The following is a 14,881-nucleotide window of genomic DNA, read 5'->3' as shown; positions in this document are numbered from 1 at the left end:
ATGTGTGTGTGTGGAAATAGAGGCTGCATGCTCACTTAGAGGGTACATAAAAGGAGTGTTTGTTTCTCTAATTGTAAACATCTACAAGTAGTGAGTAACTTTGCATGCTCTTACACATTGGGTCTGAAAGTGTGATCATTAATCACACTGTGAATAGCAGATGTACATTGATGTGATTTCGTGCGTAAATTTCCCTCACCCTCTTTCTTTATCCATCCCTTGCTTTCTCTCTTCAGATCCCCTCGTCGGCTGTGGAGATGCCAGGCTCGGCAGACGTGTCTGGTCTCAACGTGCAGTTTGGGGCTCTGGACTTTGGCTCGGAGCCCAGTGTGACTGACATGGGCCACCAGGCTGAGCCTGCCAGGGAGCCGGCCTCCACAGCCGTACCTCAGCCCCAGAGTAGCTTGTTCTCAAAACCTGGATCTGTCAGGTGTGTTTTTATTTTTGGCATAAATAGTCTCACTGTTGTATGGGCGTAGAGGCCAAGGTGAACTTGTCTCACACTAACTCTTCCCTCTGTTGCAGTGAGCCCCTGGGCAGCTCGCCATCCATGCCTCTGGTGTCGGACCCCAGTTTCCCCTCCCCGTCTCTGGGCTTGCCCTGTGCCACGCCCTCTCCCTCCCTGGGTCTCCCCTGCGCCGCCCCACCCTCCTCCAACCCCTCGGCTAGCAGAGTGGACAGTGGCCCTCCGCGGAGCATGCCCTCGCACCTAGGCTACTCCCAGAGCAAAGACGCCCCCTCCTCCCCTCTCACCGTGAGTCACCCACACTTCACTTTTCAGGTGTGGTCAACACACACTCTCTGACTCGATTTAAGACTACTCCTCCTGTCACTTGTAAATATGGAGATAATGATGGTTACAAGCACATATCTGATTCTTATGTGGAATACCTCAATGACTGAATCTCCTATTGTCAATGGACATTTTGAAGACCCTAAGCGTGATTTTAAGATGACTAGAGCTTTACTGTAACAGCGCTATATGCCCAAGAACACCCTTTCAAAAGGCTTGTGACCACTGATACAGGACGTATCATTGTTAGTGAAATCAGATGGCCCACTGAGTGTCAATGTCTTCTTTCACAGAATGGCTATTGTGGCATGAGGACACAGGGCCCACAGGACTGTAAGTACCCAGGAGAATTTGTGGTTGACAAAACAGAAACCCCTTTTGAAGGAAAAGGTGTTCTTAGTTGATGTTTAAGACAAAAAAAACGAGTCCAGCATGCTTGCTTATCTGTCCGTCTCTCTCCTCTTCTTTCTCAGCAACGTCATTGGCCTCTCGTACCCAAAAGCCAGAGTCGCCGCCCATGAGCAGTGAAAGTGGCCCCGTCCACCATGTTCCCTCCCCGGCCCCCACGCCCTCCCACTCCGCCCCCCTGCCATCCCTCAGCAGGTAAGCCCATCACTCTCCCCCAGTCATTCTCATGATAATGGTGATAATTATGTTTACAAGTACATAGCGGAATCTTTATTTTTTAGGAGGTACATAGCTGAATCTTAATATTTGGACTACCTCAATGACTGAATCTCCCATGTTGACTCAGTAGAATTGAAGTCATTATCGGTTGGTTAAACCCTTTTAACCCTATCAGTCCCGAGACCCCAGCAAAAATCGGCTTTTCATTTATCTGCATGTCCAGCCCTTATATTTAGCCTCACAATGAAGTGTTTTACCATTTTATTTTCAGGACAACCAGGGCTACAAGTAGAACACACAATTTGACATAAATAGTTGCTTTCATGAGTTTTATTGACAAATGTCAATTGGAAAAGTACAGTCCACCAAAGCAAAAACCTGATAAAAATGAATGCTGTAAGTACAGAAGTTGTTTGCTCACTGGGAAATTAATATCCAACTAGTCAGTGACAACGGTTTGGCGTTTGTGATAGAAACTGTTTGCTTATCACAGTATTATATACACTATATCCTGGGATTTCCTATGATTTACATTTCACATTTTAGTCATTTAGCAGACGCTCTTATCCAGAGCGACTTACAGTTAGTGAGTGCATACATTTTTCATACTGGCCCCACGTGGGAAATGAACCCACAACCCTGAGCTACAGGGGACCATGATCTATCTAGAAGAACCCCTTACCTTCTAACGACTCTTGTATAGCTTGTTAGGGTCATAGAGCAAAACCTGTGCATGTTCGTGAAAGTCTCAGCTTTTCATAGATGGCTTTTAATAGTTCTTAGCTCAAACCATTTGGACTTTACAGACATTTTTGGGAAAAAAAGACCCGGGCCCCTTTGGGATCTGTCATTGTCTTACAAACACTGCTCTAGCTCAGCCCCCGTTTGCAACGCCAGGGTTGTGGGTTCGATTCCCACGGGGGGCCAGTATGAAAAATACAAAAAATAATGTATGCACTCACTAACTGTAAGTCGCTCTGGATAAGAGCGTCTGCTAAATGACTAAAATGTAAATGTTAATCACACAGACTAATGGTATCTACGGATGCAGAAGAAATGGACGAATCCAATGGTACAACCCAAAAGGGTGTAGCTCAAACACAGTGTTTAACTCTCTACATACTAAGCCCTGTCTAAGCCTACCAAGCTACAGTGGGGGAAAAAAGTATTTAGTCAGCCACCAATTGTGCAAGTTCTCCCACTTAAAAAGATGAGAGAGGCCTGTAATTTTCATCATAGGTACACGTCAACTATGACAGACAAATTGAGGAAAAAAAATCCAGAAAATCACATTGTAGGATTTTTTATTAATTTATTTGCAAATTATGGTGGAAAATAAGCATTTGGTCACCTACAAACAAGCAAGATTTCTGGCTCTCACAGACCTGTAACTTCTTATTTAAGAGGCTCCTCTGTCCTCCACTCGTTACCTGTATTAATGGCACCTGTTTGAACTTGTTATCAGTATAAAAGACACCTGTCCACAACCTCAAACAGTCACACTCCAAACTCCACTATGGCCAAGACCAAAGAGCTGTCAAAGGACACCAGAAACAAAATTGTAGACCTGCACCAGGCTGGGAAGACTGAATCTGCAATAGGTAAGCAGCTTGGTTTGAAGAAATCAACTGTGGGAGCAATTATTAGGAAATGGAAGACATACAAGACCACTGATAATCTCCCTCGATCTGGGGCTCCACGCAAGATCTCACCCCGTGGGGTCAAAATGATCACAAGAACGGTGAGCAAAAATCCCAGAACCACACGGGGGGACCTAGTGAATGACCTGCAGAGAGTTGGGACCAAAGTAACAGCCTACCATCAGTAACACACTACGCCGCCAGGGACTCAAATCCTGCAATGCCAGACGTGTCCCCCTGCTTAAGCCAGTACATGTCCAGGCCCGTCTGAAGTTTGCTAGAGTGCATTTGGATGATCCAGAAGAGGATTGGGAGAATGTCATATGGTCAGATGAAACCAAAATATAACTTTTTGGTAAAAACTCAACTCGTCGTGTTTGGAGGACAAAGAATGCTGAGTTGCATCCAAAGAACACCATACCTACTGTGAAGCATGGGGGTGGAAACATCATGCTTTGGGGCTGTTTTTCTGCAAAGGGACCAGGACGACTGATCCGTGTAAAGGAAAGAATGAATGGGGCCATGTATCGTGAGATTTTGAGTGAAAACCTCCTTCCATCAGCAAGGGCATTGAAGATGAAACGTGGCTGGGTCTTTCAGCATGACAATGATCCCAAACACACCGCCCGGGCAACGAAGGAGTGGCTTCGTAAGAAGCATTTCAAGGTCCTGGAGTGGCCTAGCCAGTCTCCAGATCTCAACCCCATAGAAAATCTTTGGAGGGAGTTGAAAGTCCGTGTTGCCCAGCGACAGCCCCAAAACATCACTGCTCTAGAGGAGATCTGCATGGAGGAATGGGCCAAAATACCAGCAACAGTGTGTGAAAACCTTGTGAAGACTTACAGAAAACGTTTGACCTGTGTCATTGCCAACAAAGGGTATATAACAAAGTATTGAGAAACTTTTGTTATTGACCAAATACTTATTTTCCACCATAATTTGCAAATAAATTCATTAAAAATCCTACAATGTGATTTTCTGGAAATCTTTTTCTCATTTTGTCTGTCATAGTTGACGTGTACCTATGATGAAAATTACAGGCCTCTCATCTTTTTAAGTGGGAGAACATGCACAATTGGTGGCTGACTAAATACTTTTTTCCCCCACTGTATATGGAATTGCTTTAAGGTCATACCAATAATTTAGCTATTTGAATTTTAAGAACTCTTGAAGTACCAAAGAAAATATTAACAAATTATTGGATTAGCATTTTTGTTTGGGCTTACTACTACTAGCCCATACAAACTCATTAAATAACAGATTCACTACATGGAACAGATAGTCCCGTCCCGTCCCCCCCCCAACAAAAAAATAAAGAATCAAAAGGAAGTTTGTTCTGAAGTGTCTGTCCTATGTCTGAGATATAAAAAAAGATCAGGAAACATATGTATTTTTAAAAAAAAAACATGTATTTAACCTCTTTTTGGTACTAAACAGTCTCCATATATACTTCTGTTCATGAAAAAATAAATAACCTGGTACCGGGGGACCTTCAGACGAGTCTTGTGGGGCCTGTGGGCGTCCTAGAGCAAAATCCGACTTGTTCGTGAGAGTCTCACCTTTCCACAGAGGGGTCATATTAGTGTGTAGCCCAAACTGTTCGGACGCTACAGACAGAAGTTGGCAGGTCGTCTGTACCGACTTCAGACGAGTCCCAAGATGCTTGTGTGGGTCGTAGAGCAAAACGGAGAACACATCGTGTTCGTGAGAGTCATCTTTCCATAGAGGGGTCATAGTAGTTTGTATTCCAAACCGTTCGGACACTACAGATTTTGTGAGAATGATTTTCGGGATGTCTCATGGTCAGACAAACACCGCTCTAGCTCTGCCACAGTGCGACATTGGAGGATGTGGTGGATTGAGATGCATCCAATGCCAAAAACAATATCTCTAGCTTAAACAGACAGCTTTTGGGGGGGATTCTAGGGGGTTTAAAGGGGTTAGAAGTCCAAAACGCGCTCACGTTACGGTGGGACTCATTGGGTTAATACGCATCAGATGATTTGGTAACATTACCTGTTTCTCTGCTGCTGTCTCTCCAGTCATGTCACCAGTACATACTCGTCAGGATCTGCCCTCTCTACAAGCTCCTCCCTCACGGTAAGCACAGCCTCTTCTTCTTGGGCTAACGTAAAACACGTCCTAGACGGTGTGTGTCTGGTTGTTGATCGCAGAGGGACTGATCTTTAAATAAGCACTGAGACACTGGAGAGGAAAAAGGCAACCAATAAAGCTAAGGTTCTGTCAGGCTAACTCTCTCCCTCCACCCTACCATACAGATGACCAGTGAGGAGAGCAGCAGTCTCCACGCCTTCTCCTCGGGCCCTTCGATCAACGCCGCTGTTAGCAGCTCCAATGGCATGATGCACGGCCCCGGAGCGCTTGGTCTGACCGGCAACGCCGCCCTCTCAGCCGCCGGGCGCACCGCCCAACCTCTGCTGACCACCACCTCGGGTGAGTCCAGGAGAACCCTGCCGTCACACATAGGTTTGTTACGGTCACTTAATGGTCCTATTCCAGGGTTTCCCAGACTCGGTCCTAGGGACCCCAAGGGGTGCACGTATTGGTTTTTGCCCTAGCACTACACAGCTGATTTATAATAATCAACTAATCATCAAGTTTTGAACATTTTGAATCAGCTGTGTGGTGTTAGAAAAAACAAAACATGCACACCTTGGGGTCCCAAGGACAGAGTTTGGGAAACGCTGTCCTACTCCCTCTGCTTATTTGACCATTGATTATAGACCAGTGTGGTTTTTGACTCCTCTTTCTCTCTCTTTCTTGTGTTCCACAGGCAAACCCCCCCCTAACCTGGCCCAAGGAGTGCCCCCTCTGTTGGCCAATCAGTACATTATGGGCCCTGGAGGCCTGCTTCCTGCATACCCGGTAACTACGCTACCCCTCTTTTTCTCTCTAGCCCGCCATCCCTCTTTCTCACTCTCCTCTTTCATACCATTGGTTCTTGCTTAGTGAGTTGTGGTTGAATATTTTGACTATTTCAGTTGAACTGTATCAACTGACCTGTGTTCTTTTGTCCTGCTCTAAAGCAGATCTATGGATATGAGGACCTGCAGATGCTTCAGTCTCGTCTGCCTATGGTGAGCGACCTTTCACACATGGAACATCACTTACTACGTCGATGAAGAGCAATGCAGCACACATTTCTGTTTGCCCAGATGGACTCTCGCACGGTCTCTGGTTTAGATGTAGTTTTAGTAGACCCAGACATAAATACATGTTAATGATTTAATATTGTGTCTGTCTTAATATGGAGATCATGATGGTTACAAGCACATAGCTGAATCCTAATATGTGGACTACCTCATTGACTGAATCTCCTGTGTTGAATCTGATTTATTTGGTAATGTTACTGTTTTCTCTCCTTCTGTCTCTAGTTTAAACTGGTGTATTTCTCCATCTCTCTGTAGGACTACTACGGAGTCACATTCCCTGGTACAACGGCAACGATGCCTGGCAGAGATGGGCTAGCCACCAATCCATACTCAGGTAAAGCACTCATCTCGGAGGCCAGAACCAAATCTTGTGTGTGCACCATAATATGGAGATGATGATGGTTACAAGCACATAGCTGAATCTTAATATGTGGACTATCTCAATGACTGAATCTCCCATCTCCTCTGACTAACAGTAGAATTAAAGCTTGATTTACTTCTGGTGGGCAGTAGTGGTTTGGAGGTGACTTAGCCTAATACAGACAGTCTGTTCTACTAAATATATTCCCAAATAAATGTGCACTGAACTGACATGCATGATTGTTGATGACAATCCGATGTTCAGATGAAGGGAATTAAATATTATATAGCAGCGCTCACCTCAGACAGTGGTGTGAAGCCTACTGTAGCTGCTGGTAAAGTCATTCAAAACATGTACTTTATCGCTCAGGATGTAACTTTCCAGTTCTACTATTTTTGCCATGTAATGTTATTAAAACATAATCCGACAACCTCATAGTAGAATAGTTTACCTATTTACCTAGTCGGCTTGTTGCGTGTTCTATCCGAGCTAAATATTCCTTGAGGCGCATTCAAGTTGCGAGAGCCATAGGAGGTCAACATATTCTGACTAGCAGTCCAATTCTCAACAATTCATAACACAATCACGGGAAAACACTTTTGAAATTCGTTTTGTTAGAGGGGATCCCAGTTTTACATTGCTACCACGTTTATTTCTTTACTCCTTCAGTTGCGCATGTGGCATCATTTTACGACCAGAGTTTCAAGCATGGTTTTTAGGTGCAGCTGCACAACAGAGCTCTTAAATGGGCAATGTCCTCTTAAAAGGGCAATGACATACATTGTAATATTTTAAAGTGAATAATAATGAATAATGTATATAATAATTAATAATAATCAGGATGTTGTGTCCAATGGGGTAAATGCAAATGGACAAACCCCATGCTTCAGCCTATGTACATTTTATAGCCACTATGCTTCATCAGTTGGGCTACAGGTGATAATGCTTATTGCTAATGGCACATCTGATAATATAGACCATGCATAGGCTATATGCACATGGTCCAATATGTACAAATTATTTTAACAAAATTTTTACAAGTATGTTATTGTGCCCATTTCTGGAGGTAGAAATTATATTTTAGATGGTGTCAGCATCAATTTATTATCATCATTTTTGGAGTAAAATGTCCTTTTAAAAAGTCGCCAGAACGGAGCTTCTCAGTCCTACATAAAACAATTCTGGGGGAGGAACTCAGATCCCCTAACCAAGGGGACTGGAATTGGTCAAACTCTGTTTAATACTGTACAAAATTATCCTCTTTCCCTAAAAGCATGATGATTATGACTTTCTTACATGAAAGGGGAGGTTAACTTGGCCCCAGACAATCGATCTGAGATAGACTTAAGTTTGTCATGGGATTTTTGTTGTTGCTTTAAACCCCTGTGTTTCGGTGCTGTGCAAGGGTCGGAAGCCAGACTGGAAAACCTTGTACAACTGATTAGATGACAGATGCGATTAAAGCTGGTTTGCAACCACTTTCTCCAGTACGCTTGATAGGAAGAGGAGGTTGGAGATGGGCCTGTAGTTGAATAGGATGTCCTGGGCAAGGTTGGATTTCTTCAGTCGCGGTGACTGCAGCTGTTTTCTGAATATTGAGGGTACTTCTCCAGTCAGCAGGGACTTGTTGATCAGGGTGGTGATAAACATAAGCAGGCTAGATGAGCAGGTTTTGAGAAGGGATGTAGTGATAGGGTCAAGGGAGCAAGTGGTGACCTTCATTTTAGAGATGATTGACTGCACAGCGGATGTGAATTCTGTGAAGTTGTTGACGTGAGGGGCAGTCTTAGAGGCCATGATTGTCATGCTGGTGTCAATCTTTGTCTTGAAAGAATCTTAGAAGCGATGTCACTGGTCAAATGCGAGAGAGAATGAGTTTGCAGGGTTGAAAAGGCGACTATATGTAGAAAACAGGGTTCTGCGGTTACCTTTTTGTTATTGTCAATCGTGGCAGAGTAGAAGGTTGATCGTGCTGCTTTTAAGGCAGCAGAGTAGCTTGCCTGGTGGTCTTTATAGGCCAGTAGGTGGACAGTGAGGCCATCCTAGCTCCAATGTCTCTCAAGCTTACAGCCATGAGTCTTCATTCTGTGCAGTTCGTCAGTGAACCAAGGGGGCAAGCGTTGGAATGTTACTTCACATGTTTTTTCAGTGGCAAAAATGTTCAGGGTGTAACTGAGTGCTGTTATACAGATTGACCATGTCATCAAGGGCCCGCTCATTGCAGTCGGACTCAAAGGTGGGCTGGATGTGTTCCTGAAAGAAGAATGGATTGAGTTTCCTCCGGTTGAGGAATTTAATGGTGCTCTTTGGTTGGTGCAGAGGAGTTGGAGCGGTCAGAGACGCCTAGCTCGATGACATCCAAGTCAGGGACATCACCAGTGATAATGAGGTCCAATGTGTGTCCACGGTTGTGGGTGTGAACATTTACATGTTGCACAAGGTTTAGACAATCCAGCAAGTCAGCAACCATAGAGCACTTGGGTGAGTCAACATGGATGTTAGTCTCCCAAAATTCCAATGTTGGCGAGGGTGGGGCATAGAGGTTAATATATTGAACATCAATAGAAACGCAACATGTAACGTCTTGGGCCCATGTTTCATGAGCTGAAATAAAATAAAAAGATCCCAGAAATGTCCTTGCGTACAAAAAATGTATTTCTCTCAAATTGTGCACAAAATTGTTTACATCCCTATTAGTGAGCATTTCTCCATTGTCAAGATAATCCATCCACCTGACAGGTGTGGCATATCAAGAATTTGATTAAACAGCATGATCATTACACAGGTGCTGGGGACTATAAGATAAAAGGCCACTCTAAAATGTGCAGAGTTTTGTCACAACACAATGCCACAGATGTCTCAAGTTTTGAGGGCGCATGCAATTGGCATGCTGACTACAGGAATGTCCAACAGAGCTGTTGCCAGAGAATGTAATGTTTATTTCCCTACCATAAGCCACCTCCGTCGTTTCAGAGAATTTGGCAGTACATCCAACTGGCCTCACAACCGCACACCACATGTAACCACGCCAGCCCAGGACCTTCACATCCAGCTTCTTCACCTGTGGGATCGTCTGAGGGGTGTATTTCTGTCTGTAATAAAGCCCTTTTGTGGGGAAAAACTAATTCGGATTTTGGTTGTTTACATTTAAAGGCACTAAAAAGACTGAAAACCAGCAACAATCAGTGGGTTTAAAATATAGCAGTCTCTGTATAAAACAGCAAGGCCTCCACCGCGGCCGTGGCTGCACGCCTTTTCAATGTATTTGTATCCAGGCGGAGCGTAAAACGTGTGGAGGCATTGGTGGAAATGGATTCATTGCATTTTGGTTGGTCCATTGCGCTCTTGCGCTCTTTATGGACTGGATTGGGTGACATCAATAGCCTGCGGGTCAGCCTGCAGAACTGGCATGTAAAATGTATTGTCCAACTCCGTTGTGCATGTTGTACTGCTCGCATCGCCAGTGCACACAATAGACTTTAATTTGCTGATCAGTTTCCTACCGCCTCGTCGTCCTCGCCGTCTGCACGTTTTCCATAAGATCCCGTATTGCATAAGGCTGTTCTTGAGCTCCTTGCACAGGGTTGTTGAAAAAAAGTATTCAACTTCTGAGGAATACTTGTAGTGGAGGAAAGTTGCTGCCATTTCTTAATCTTTGGTCTTGCCTTCTGTTCAGGAGATAAGAGAAGCGTGGCTAGTATTAGAATCCAAACAATTAGCTAGTTGATTGGAGAGGTAGGCTAGTTTTAATGTTTTCGGTATAGAAAACTAGATCTTTGTATTCAGTACTTGATTAGCTTTCAAATAAACTAAAAGTTGAAAATACTGCACATAAGAAACCCACTTAAAACAAATAATTCTAGATAAATTCACAGGAACATAGACCCATTTGGCTCTCTCACATTCCCTCCTATGCATTTGCCTGTTGTCATATCGATCACCATCTCTCCTCTCTCTTGTTTAGGTGAAGCGACCAAGTTTGGTCGAGGGGATTCGTCATCCCCGGCTCCCCCCACCAGCCTTTCACAGGGCCCCTCACAGCCCCCCCAGGCTCAGAGCCAGAGCCAGCCGACCCAGAACCAGGCCTTCCTCAACCCCCCTCTGCCCCCGGGCTACGGCTACACCGGCCTGCCCTACTACGCCGGCATGCCCGGGGTGCCCAGCGCCTTCCAGTACGGCCCCACCGTCTTCGTGCCTCCGGCCTCGGCCAAGCAGCCCAACATGGGCCTGGGGAACCCCTCCAGCCAGTACCACCAACAGCATCAGCCCAGCTACGGCCAGCACACGTATGGAACAGGTATGTGTAAGAGGATGAACTGAAATCAGACCGTGTGTCTGTTGTGTGCGTGGCTGAGAGGGAGAGATCTTGCTTAGCGAGCATGCCGTCCCCCCTTCCCGTCCCGTCCCCCTCTGCCGGATATAGTCGCTGTTCACATGCTATTCTAGCCAGTTACCTTATTGCTTCTCTCTCGGTTCTTTCTCCCCCTTCCTCCTCTGCTGTCTTTTTTACTCTCCCCCTCCACTTCACTCGGTCCTCCTGGTCCTCTTCCATTCCTCTCTCAGCTTTTGACGACCTGTCTCAGGGCCACGCGGGGGAGTACAGTAAGGGAGGGTACGGAGGCTCTGCCCAGTCACAGGCCAAATCAGCTGGCAGCGGCCCAGGGAAAGGTACACTCATTGAACTCGGCTGCCCCAGGACGCACCCCCCCCTCCCCGCCCCCCTTCACTGTTATCCGCCGTGATATACTACTACTGTTCTGAAACACTTCCCTCACTACTGAGAAATACTCCCTCACTCACCACTAACTCTTGAAATGGTGAACTCCCTCACTAGAAATGTTGAACATTGCCTACTGGCACCGTGCCGCATCACAGTGTCAAACTGACATGTTGTTTGTGTCCTCTCGCTCACAGCTCCAGGTTTGTCCGGCTCGGGCAGCAGTGGAGGGGTGCCTGAAATGGGTGCTTCAATGTACAGCAAGACACAGGTGAGTCAGTCCACACTTGGTGTATAGTTGTTGCTGTGTAGTAGTTTCCGCTAAGTCATGTCTGAGAATAACAAATAGATTTTAATTTAAACGGCTAGTTGGATTAATTGTGGTTAATAGCAAAGCTGTCTGATCGAGGAGCACACAACCTCCATACCACAGGATTGAAACATAAATAAGGATACAGTTAAGGATTATACTCAGACATGACATAATATAATGGTCCTCTCCAACCTCTGTCCCCTCACCCCACCCCAGTCTTTTGATAAGCAGGGCTTCCACACGGGAACGCCCCCTCCCTTCAGCCTGCCGTCTGCCCTGGGGGGCACAGGCCCCCTGAACCCCGGCGGTGCCCCCGGTTACGCCCCAGCCCCCTTCCTCCACATCCTGCCTGCCCATCAGCAGCCCCACTCCCAGATGCTGCACCATCACCTCGCCCAAGACGGACAGGTAACACCCCTTCAACCTGTTGTTAATAAGCACCATAGACTTATATTCTCCACTTGCTGTTAATAAACACCATATGCATGGACTTATGGGGAGCTGTGCTGCGGACTGCCTCCATGGTGAAACTTGCACTTCTGTAGCCTAGATCTGAAATTATTGGATGGTGAAACTTGCATCCAGCCAAACAGAAAAGCAAGGTGACGCATTTCGGGCATTCTTGAAAGTCAAGATAATCCTTGTCCTGCAAAGAAACATTATTTTTATATTTGAAAAATTTATTTAGCAAGCAGTAGGCATTTAGAATTGAATGTGCAAAGGAGCTTTATAGTTACATGATGACATCACGTGCCCCACACACATTCAAAATTATTCGGCAATCAGAATTTACTCCAAAAACTGTTTCCATCACAAAAGAAAAATCCACCAGTCGGACGGATTAAAATGTCGATCTTTAGAAAATGTCTCCTATAGCTGCCGTTTCCATTACACATGTCAAGTTTAATGTTTTTTGCGACATTGCTTTAGTCTAATAAACGTGGGTCAATGGAGACCTGCCTATTGACTGGTGTGTGTGTGCTCTCTCTAACCCCCCCCCCCGCCCCCGCAGGGTGTTCCGGGTCAGCGCAACCAGTCCAGCAGCATGCAGCAGAAGAACCAGGGCAACAAGTCCAGCTATGGCAGCCCTTACTGGGCCAACTGAAGGGCACTGTGGGGGCACCTAGGGGATTCTGTCCTACCCCCATCCTAAAGGCTCTCTGTGTGTGAAGCTAAACATAAACACACTACCCAAACATAACCCTCCAACTCCCCTCGCCCCCAAAGTCCTTATACCTTTTTCTTTCTTTTCCCTTTTCAAATTGGTTGTACATGTAAGATATTTGTGTATGTATTTATATATATATATATATATATATATAAATACTGTTTATGTAATGGTAGAACAAGAAATGTGGTTGCTGCATTTTATTTTTGAAGGACGTTTTTGTTTACTTTTTCAAAACTGCAGGAAGACGTTACAACAAATAATCTGTACTCCTATAGAGAAATGGAAAAGGAGAGCGCTTTAGCACTGATGAAATGAGGACGTCTCAGATGGAGGGTTTCCACATTAACAAACTGCATTTTTCTCCTTTTTTATACACAACTCTGAGTGACCCAGCTAATCCCACTCCTTTTGACCATCTTTTAAAACTCAATTTCAATTTTGTAGCTGTAGGTCTCTTTCCCCCCCATTTGCTGTTTTCTGTTTCTGCAGAGGGGGGCCGCCTCTGTGCCCTCCCCGCATCGGTCCCCCTCAAAGACTTGCCCATTCAAATATTATGTTTTAATGTAATTTTAACCATCGTTTACCTCTAAATAAAAGTTCTGAGCAGTAACTTTGTCTTGCGCAAGTTATTTCTCAGTCTGTGAGGGACTATTGTGAAGTCAGACTGTGGTCTTGGATGTTGTCATAAATGTGTATGTTTGTGTCATGTTGTCCCTGTCCTGACCAGCGCTCAAACTGACCAGAGATACTGCACAACACCTTACTCAAGCACCGTCCATACCACCGACCCAGTACAGACGTCACTTGCAGAATGCCGAGCGCACCGCTTACTTGACAGTAATTTCATTTCACATTGGCTAAACATGCACAATACGCATCCTCAGAAACCCTAGCAAGATCTCTAATCGCAATATATACGGAACAAAAATATAAACGCAGCAATTTCAACGATTGTACTGAGTTACAGTTCATAGAAGGAAATCCGTCAATTGATTGGGGAGCCAGTTTTTCTCCACAAAAGGGCTTTCTTACAGACAAATACTCATCAGTTTCATCAGCTGTCCGGGTGGCTGGTCACAGACGATCCCACAGGTGAAGAAGCCGGATGTGGAGGTCCTGGGCTGGCATGGTTACACGTGGTCTGCGGTTGTGAGGCCGGTTGGATTTACTGCTAAATTCTCTAAAACAACAGCTTATGGTAGAGAAACTTACATTTAAATTGTCTAGCAACAACTCTGGTGAACATTCCTGCAGTCAGCATGCCAATTGCACGCTCCCTCAACATGGGACATCTGTGGCATTGTTGTGTGACAAAACTACACATTTTAGTGACCTTTTATTGTCCCCAGCACAGGGTGCACGTATGTAATGATCATGCTGTTTAATCAGCTTCTTGATATACCACACCTGTCAGGCAGATGGATTATCTTGGCAAAGGAGGAATGCTCACTAACAGGGATGTAAACAAATTTGTGCATACAATTTGAGAGAAAATCAGCTTTTTGTGCGTATGGAAAATTTCTGTGATCTTTTATTTCAGCTCATGAAACATGGGACCAACACTTTACATTGCATTTATATTTTTGGGACCATCACACCACCACCACCATGCTTGACCTTTGGTGTGATGTTCTTACTGTGGAATGCAGTTTGGTTTTCGCCACGCATTACTGGAACCATGTCGTCCAAAAAGTTATACTTTTGAATCATCTGTCCATAGAACGTTCTTCCAAGAGTCTTGATGATCATGCACGTGCCTTTGTGGTTCAAAACTTCTTCCATTTAAGAATGATGGAGGCCACTGTATTCTTGGGGACCTTCAATGCTGCAGACATTTTTTGGTACCATTCCCCAGATCTGTGCCTTTACACAATCCTGTCTCGGAGCTCTACGGACAATTCCTTCGACCTCATGGCTTGGTTTTTGCTCTGACATGCACTGTCAACTTTGGGACCTTATATAGACAGGTGTGTGCCTTTCCAAATCATGTCCAATCAATTGAATTTACCACAGGTGGACACCAATCAAGTTGTAGAAACATCTCAAGGATGATCAATGGAAACAGGATGCACCTGAGCTCAATTTT

General features: G+C 45.0%; 1 protein-coding gene across 6 annotated transcripts in view; it reads left to right on the top strand.

Moving 5' to 3' along the window:
- LOC311144663 (ubiquitin-associated protein 2-like) overlaps positions 1-13,405 on the top strand; it is a 31,015-nt gene extending 17,610 nt beyond the window's left edge. For 2 of the 6 annotated variants that reach the window (XM_084180726.1, XM_084180724.1), the window contains exons 14-27: positions 237-430; positions 526-754; positions 1,087-1,126; positions 1,267-1,396; positions 5,103-5,160; positions 5,340-5,514; positions 5,855-5,946; positions 6,108-6,158; positions 6,489-6,567; positions 10,559-10,891; positions 11,158-11,262; positions 11,509-11,582; positions 11,841-12,032; positions 12,637-13,405. In XM_084180726.1, coding sequence (XP_084036852.1) covers positions 237-430; positions 526-754; positions 1,087-1,126; positions 1,267-1,396; positions 5,103-5,160; positions 5,340-5,514; positions 5,855-5,946; positions 6,108-6,158; positions 6,489-6,567; positions 10,559-10,891; positions 11,158-11,262; positions 11,509-11,582; positions 11,841-12,032; positions 12,637-12,729 — 1,845 coding nt within the window. In that variant the 3' untranslated portion in view covers positions 12,730-13,405. Of the gene's footprint in view, positions 1-236; positions 431-525; positions 755-1,086; positions 1,127-1,266; positions 1,397-5,102; positions 5,161-5,339; positions 5,548-5,854; positions 5,947-6,107; positions 6,159-6,488; positions 6,568-10,558; positions 10,892-11,157; positions 11,263-11,508; positions 11,583-11,840; positions 12,033-12,636 lie in introns of all 6 variants that reach the window. The other 4 variants (XM_084180723.1, XM_084180721.1, XM_084180722.1 and 1 more) reach the window with 3 other exon arrangements.
- The last annotated feature ends 1,476 nt before the right edge of the window (positions 13,406-14,881 follow it).

The sequence above is a fragment of the Coregonus lavaretus genome, assembly GCF_964263955.1.
Source record: "Coregonus lavaretus genome assembly, chromosome: 17".
NCBI classification, from domain to species: domain Eukaryota; kingdom Metazoa; phylum Chordata; class Actinopteri; order Salmoniformes; family Salmonidae; genus Coregonus; species Coregonus lavaretus.
The sequence above is the reverse complement of the archived record's forward strand: the minus strand, read 5'-3'. Positions and strand labels throughout refer to the sequence as shown.